Below are 6,439 nucleotides of genomic sequence, written 5' to 3'. Positions count from 1 at the left end.
ACCAAGATTGTACCACTGCACTCCAGCCTGGCTGACAGAGTGAGACTCCATCTCAAAAAAAAAAAAAAAAAAAAAAGGTATTTTTATGGTTTGTTTGAATCAGAATTCAAACAAGGTACATACATATGACTGATATGTCTTTTAGATCTTCTACTCTATAAATTTCACCTCCATACCTTTCTTTTCCTTTCTTCTTCTTCTTCTTTTTTTTTTTTTTTTTAAGAGATGGGGTCTTGCTATGTTGCCCAGGCTGGTCTTAAATCCCTGGTCTCAATAAATCCTCCTGCTTTGGCCTCCCAAAGTGCTGGGTATTGAAGGTGTGAGGTACTGTGCCTGGCTCTCTTTCTTATTTTTTGCCTTATAATTTATATTTTGTGAAAAACAGGCCCTTATCCTGTAGCAGTTCCCAGAGTCTCGATTTTACTGACTACATTCGTAGTGTTTAACACTTTGCCGCCTTCATTTCCATTAATTTGGTGTTGGATACATCCCACAATAACTGCACCAGTTGCTCAGTCTATAATGCTGATCAAGCACTGAATCCAACACCAAATTAATTTCCAGTGTGTTACTTTCTAATTGTTACATTGTTGTCATTCTAAGTTAAGTGGCCTGTGAAATCAATGTTAAAGAGTAATAACTGGCTTTTTATGATAATGGAATAGAATACAATAGAAAGTATCAGTGCACCCTGTATAATAAGAATAATTATTATTTTGCGAAACTTTTTTCCACCATGGATATGTGTATTGGGAACTGGGTTACTATGTAGAATATGGTTCTTAGGCGTTATGGTCAAATATTTGAAGAACACTGTAATATGTAGGATTTTTTTAAAATTTAAAAACAACATACGTTCTTTTTGAAGAATTATGGGAAAAAAATAGAACCATTAGAAATAGGACTATCCTAGGGATATTAGTTTCTTGTGGCTACTGTAACAAATTGCCATATACTAAATAAATATGTAAAACAACACATTTATTCTGTCAGTTCTGGAGGCCAGAAGTCTGAAATCAAGGAATTGGGGCCACACGCCCTCCAAAAGCTCTAAGGGGGAGTCCATTCCTCGCCTTTTCCAGCTTGCAGTGGCTGCCGGCATCTTGGCATTCTTGGCCTATTCCTTGACGTGACTCCAATCTCTGCCTCCATTCTCATGTCACTCACTCCTCTGGCTTCTCTTTTTCTGCGTGTTACAGATCTCTTTCTGCCTCTCTCTTTTTTTGTTGTGGTTTGATACAGACTTTAACACTGTCGCCCAGGCTGGAGTGCAGTGGCACAACCTTGGCTCACTGCAACCTCTGCCTCCTGGGTTCAAGCGATTCTCCTGCTTCAGCCTCCCAAGTAGCTGGAACTACAGGCACACGCCACCACACCTGGCTAATTTTTGTATTTTCAGTAGAGACAGGATTTCACCATGTTGGCCATGCTTGTCTTGAACTCCTGACCTCAAGTGATCTGCCAAAGTGCTGGGATTACAGGCGTGAGCCACCGCGCCAGGCCTCTGCCTTTATCTTAAAAAAGATACTTGTCGTTGGATTTAGGGCCCACCTAGATAACCCAGGGAGATTTTCTCATCTCAGGATCCTTAATTCTATCTGCAAAGACCTTTTTGCTAAATAATGTTCACGGAGTCTGGGGATTAGGACATAGACTTCTCTTTTGGGGGTACCACCTTTCAAACCACTACACTAAGTGAAAAGTGAAATGTTGATCTCTACATCCCCCAACACTCCACCCAGGCTAGCATCCCAAATAGAAGCGTTAAGATGTGAAAAATTCTGCGGAACATTAGTGTAAAGCTTCTAGTGGAAAAATGATGACCAAGCATAACATTATGAGATCAGAGCTTAAGTAGGTTTAATATCCTCCCTGGTAATCTGCAGTGCCAGTATTGCCCTGTCTTCTCTGTCTGGTGAGGCCTACTTTTCCCCAGAATTAGAGTAAAATTCTTCGGTATCCTTAAATTGTCCTTACTTACTCCTGCAGGTTCATGAATACTTAGGGGCAGAATGTAGGGAGGACATGCCATTCATTTCTTTGTGGTTTTTAAGGTCAACTTCATAATATAAGAGAGGGAGAACAAGTTAGTTTGTCATGCTACATGCTTGGAAGTCAGAACACAAATCTGTCATCAGTACAGCCACCTGTCCAGGCCAGACAGTTTCCCTGCCAGCTGGCCTCCATGGGACGTTCTCCAGGAAGCCAGCACATGAACAGGGAAAATCCCTGCCCACTGTTGAGGCTATCCTTGTGGGTGAAAAGGGAATGTCCCTTGTGGTCCTGGAAATCTCCCTGTGGCAAGGTCTGAGTAGGGTATGATGAATTGAATAGGCCAGGATGGATCCTGGCTCAAGACTAGAGTGGAATAGAAGGCCATTATGAAGTGAGAAATTAGAAAACTGGTGTCAGGAGGGGGATCGCTATTTCACACACTTGAGAATTTGGAAAGGAATTACTGCACATTCCTAAACTGATGTCTCTGTTACCCAGGCTGAAGTGCAGTGGCATGATCTTGGATCACTGCAACCTCCACTTTCCGGGTTCAAGCAATTCTCCTGCCTCAGCCTCCTAAGTAGCTGGGATTACAGGCGCGCCTGGCTAATTTTTGTGTTTTTAATAGAGTCGGGGTTTTGCCATGTTAGCCAGGCTGGTCTCAAACTCCTGACCTCAGGTGATCCGCCTGCCTCAGCCTCCCAAAGTGCTCAGATTATAGGTGTGAGCCACCATGCCCAGCCAAACCAAATTTTACTAATTGATAAATCAAAGGACTGTTGTTGGTCATGTGATAAGAATAGCTAGAGCTGGGTGTGATGTCTCATTCCTGTAATTCCAGCACTTTGGGAGGCTAAGATGGGAGGATCACTTGAAGCCAGGAGTTCAAGACCAGCTAAGTTAACATAGCAAGACCCCATCTCTAAAAAAATAAAAATAAGTAAAATAAAAAGAATAGCTGGGGACTAATGAATGTGGACAGTTTGTAAAAATAAATTGAAATATTGTTAGTCTTCTTTATATTCCTAGAAATCAATGTTCCACATGTATCCCACAACTCCTTACAACTCCCAGATACAAAAATACTCACTGTAAGAAAAAAACCCCATAAAACCAAACTAAACCAGACAATAGAAATCCCAATAATCTCATTACACAAAGAAAAGCCCCTATAAGCATTTTGTGTAATCCTCTAATAGTATATTTCTGTTTTCATCTAAGGTACTTTCATTTGAGGCTGGGCTCAGTGGCTCACACTTGTAATCTCACCACTTTGGGAGGCTGAAGTGGGAGAATCTTAAGGCCAGGAGTTTGAGAAGAGCCTGGGCAACATAGCGAGATCCTATCTCTACAAAAAGTAAAAAATTAGCCGGGTGTGGTGGTGCATGCCTGTGGCCTGGCAGTTCAGGAGGATTGCTTGAGCCCAAAAGTTTGAGGCTGCGGTACATTATGATCGTTCCAGTACGCTCCAGCCTGGGTAAATTAAAAAATGAATAAATGAATGTACTTTCATTTGAACAAATCAGTGTTACTGCTGAAACATTTATTTCTGTAATGACCCTTGTCTTCCTTTCTTGTACAGGAACCAATAGATCTTCTAAAGGAAGAAGCCTTATTGGTAGGGTTGATGGCACATTCCACGTCACTGGAAACGGAGTTACAGTTGAACAAGCCTTTTCTGTGGATGAGTCTTCTGCATCTGTCCTCACTGGAAAACTGACCACTGTCTTCCTTCCAATTGTCTACACAATTGTATTTGTGGTGGGTTTGCCAAGTAATGGCATGGCCCTGTGGGTCTTTCTTTTCCGAACTAGGAAGAAGCACCCTGCTGTGATTTACATGGCCAATCTGGCCTTGGCTGACCTCCTCTCTGTCATCTGGTTCCCCTTGAAGATTGCCTATCACATACATGGCAACAATTGGATTTACGGGGAAGCTCTTTGTAACATGCTTATTGGCTTTTTCTATGGCAACATGTACTGTTCCATTCTCTTCATGACCTGCCTCAGTGTGCAGAGGTATTGGGTCATCGTGAACCCCATGGGGCACTCCAGGAAGAAGGCAAACATTGCCATTGGCATCTCCCTGGCAATATGGCTGCTGATTCTGCTGGTCACCATCCCCTTGTATGTCGTGAAGCAGACCATCTTCATTCCAGCCCTGAACATCACGACCTGTCACGATGTTTTGCCTGAGCAGCTCTTGGTGGGAGACATGTTCAATTACTTCCTCTCTCTGGCCATTGGGGTTTTTCTGTTCCCAGCCTTCCTCACAGCCTCTGCCTACGTGCTGATGATCAGAATGCTGCGATTTTCTGCCATGGATGAAAACTCACAGAAGAAAAGGAAGAGGGCCATCAAACTCATTGTCACTGTCCTGGCCATGTACCTGATCTGCTTCACTCCTAGTAACCTTCTGCTCGTGGTGCATTATTTTCTGATTAAGAGCCGGGGCCAGAGCCATGTCTATGCCCTGTACCTTGTAGCCCTCTGCCTCTCTACCCTCAACAGCTGCATCGACCCCTTTGTCTATTACTTTGTTTCACATGATTTCAGGGATCATGCAAAGAACGCTCTCCTTTGCAGAAGTGTCCGCACTGTAAAGCAGATGCAAGTATCCCTCACCTCACAGAAACACTCCAGGAAGTCCAGTTCTTACTCTTCAAGTTCAACCACCGTTAAGACCTCCTATTGAGTTTCCCAAGTCCTCAGATGGGAATTGCACCATAGGATGTGGAGCCTGTTTAATGTTATGGGGATGTGTCTCTTATTTCCTAACCAAACGCATCTCACCGCATACCATGTGGATGCAGCACCTCTTAGGATTGCTAGGAGCTCCCCTGTTTGCATGAGAAAAGTAGTCCCTCAAATTAACATCAGTGTCCGTTTCAGAATTCCTCTACTCAGATGTCCCCAGAAACTGAACCAACAGAAGCAGACTTTTCAGAAGATGGTAAAGACAGAAACCCAGTAACTTGCAAAAAGTAGACTTGGTGTGAAGACTCACTTCTCAGCTGAAATTTTATATATATATATATATATATATATTTTACAACTGGGATCGTGATAGACTTGTTAGGGCTTCAAGGCCCTCAGAGATGATCAGTCCAATCGAATGACCTTACAAATGAGGAAATCAAGATAAATGAACTACCAGAATCAGGTTTCCAATCAACAGCAGCGAGTTTGGACGGTAGAATTTCAATGTCCAGTGAGTGAGGTTCTTGTACCACTTCATCAAAATCATTATGGATCTTGGCTGGGTGCAGTGCCTCATGCCTGTAATCCCAGCACTTTGGGAGGCCAAGGCAGGCAGATCACTTGAGGTCAGGAGTTTGAGACCAGCTTGGCCATCATGGCAAAACCTCGTCTCTACTAAAAATACAAAAGTTAACCAGGTGTGGTGGTGCACATCTGTAATCACAGTTACTCAGGGGGCTGAGGCACAAGAATCAAGTATCGCTTTAACTCAGGAGGCAGAGGTTGCAGTGAGCTGAGATCGCACCACTGCATTCCAGCTTGGGTGATAAAATAAAATAGTCATGGATCTTGTTAAAATGCAGATTCCTCAGATTCAGTAATGAGAGCTCAGACTCTGGGAACAGGGCCCAGGAATCTGTGTGGTACAAACCTGTATGATGTTTATGCACACGAAGATTTGAGAACCATTGTTCTAAATGCTACTTCCATTTGACAATGATAGTTTTCAAAAAAAGAAGCAAACAGTGGTGTCTCTTTTATGTTCAACTTATAATGAAATCTGTTTGTTGACTTATTAGGACTTTGAATTATTTCTTTATTAACCCTTTGAGCTTTTGTATATATTATTATTCAAGAAAAATACAATCAGGATTTTAAACGTGTAAATACAAATTTTGTATAACTTTTTATGACTTCAGTGAAATTTTCAGGTAGTCTGAGTAATAGATTGTTTTGCCACTTAGAATAGCATTTACCACTTAGTATTTAAAAAAATTATTGTTGAAGTATTTATTGTCAGTTTTGTTCACTTGTTATCTAATACGAAATTATAAAACTTTCAGAGAGTTTGGACCACATCTCTTTGGAAAATAGTTTGCAACATGTTTAAAAGGTACTTGATGCCAAACTGACTTTATACAATGATTGTATTTGTGACTTTTAAAAATAATTATTTTATTGTGTAATTGATTTATAAATAACATAACTTTTTTTACAGCTTATTTCTGAGTTGTGTGTTTGTTTTGAGGGAAGGAGTGAGAGAAGGGAGGCAACAGCTTCACCCCTCTAAAAGGAAATGATGGACACTCACACCAAACTCTGTGACAACTGTTTTTCATTTAAAAATGTTTTTAGAGGACTGGCACTGTGGCTCATGTGTGTAGTCCCAGCACTTTGGGAGGCCGAGGTGGGTGGATCACCCGAGGTCAGGAGTTCAAGACCAGCCTGGCCAACATGGCAAGATC

The 6,439-nt window shown here is 41.9% G+C and overlaps 1 protein-coding gene across 1 annotated transcript in view; it reads left to right on the top strand.

Moving 5' to 3' along the window:
• The window catches only part of F2RL1 (coagulation factor II (thrombin) receptor-like 1), a 20,257-nt gene extending 14,061 nt beyond the window's left edge, over positions 1 to 6,196 (top strand). Inside the window, exon 2 of the mRNA XM_011996347.1 lies at positions 3,578 to 6,196. Coding sequence (XP_011851737.1) covers positions 3,578 to 4,689 — 1,112 coding nt within the window. The 3' untranslated portion in view covers positions 4,690 to 6,196. The remainder of the gene's footprint in view (positions 1 to 3,577) is intronic.
• The last annotated feature ends 243 nt before the right edge of the window (positions 6,197 to 6,439 follow it).

This window comes from Mandrillus leucophaeus, unplaced genomic scaffold (genome assembly GCF_000951045.1).
Source record: "Mandrillus leucophaeus isolate KB7577 unplaced genomic scaffold, Mleu.le_1.0 Scaffold114, whole genome shotgun sequence".
In the NCBI taxonomy this organism is placed as follows: Eukaryota; Metazoa; Chordata; class Mammalia; order Primates; family Cercopithecidae; genus Mandrillus; species Mandrillus leucophaeus.
Note: the sequence above shows the minus strand (reverse complement) of the source record. Positions and strands in the feature narration are given on the sequence as shown.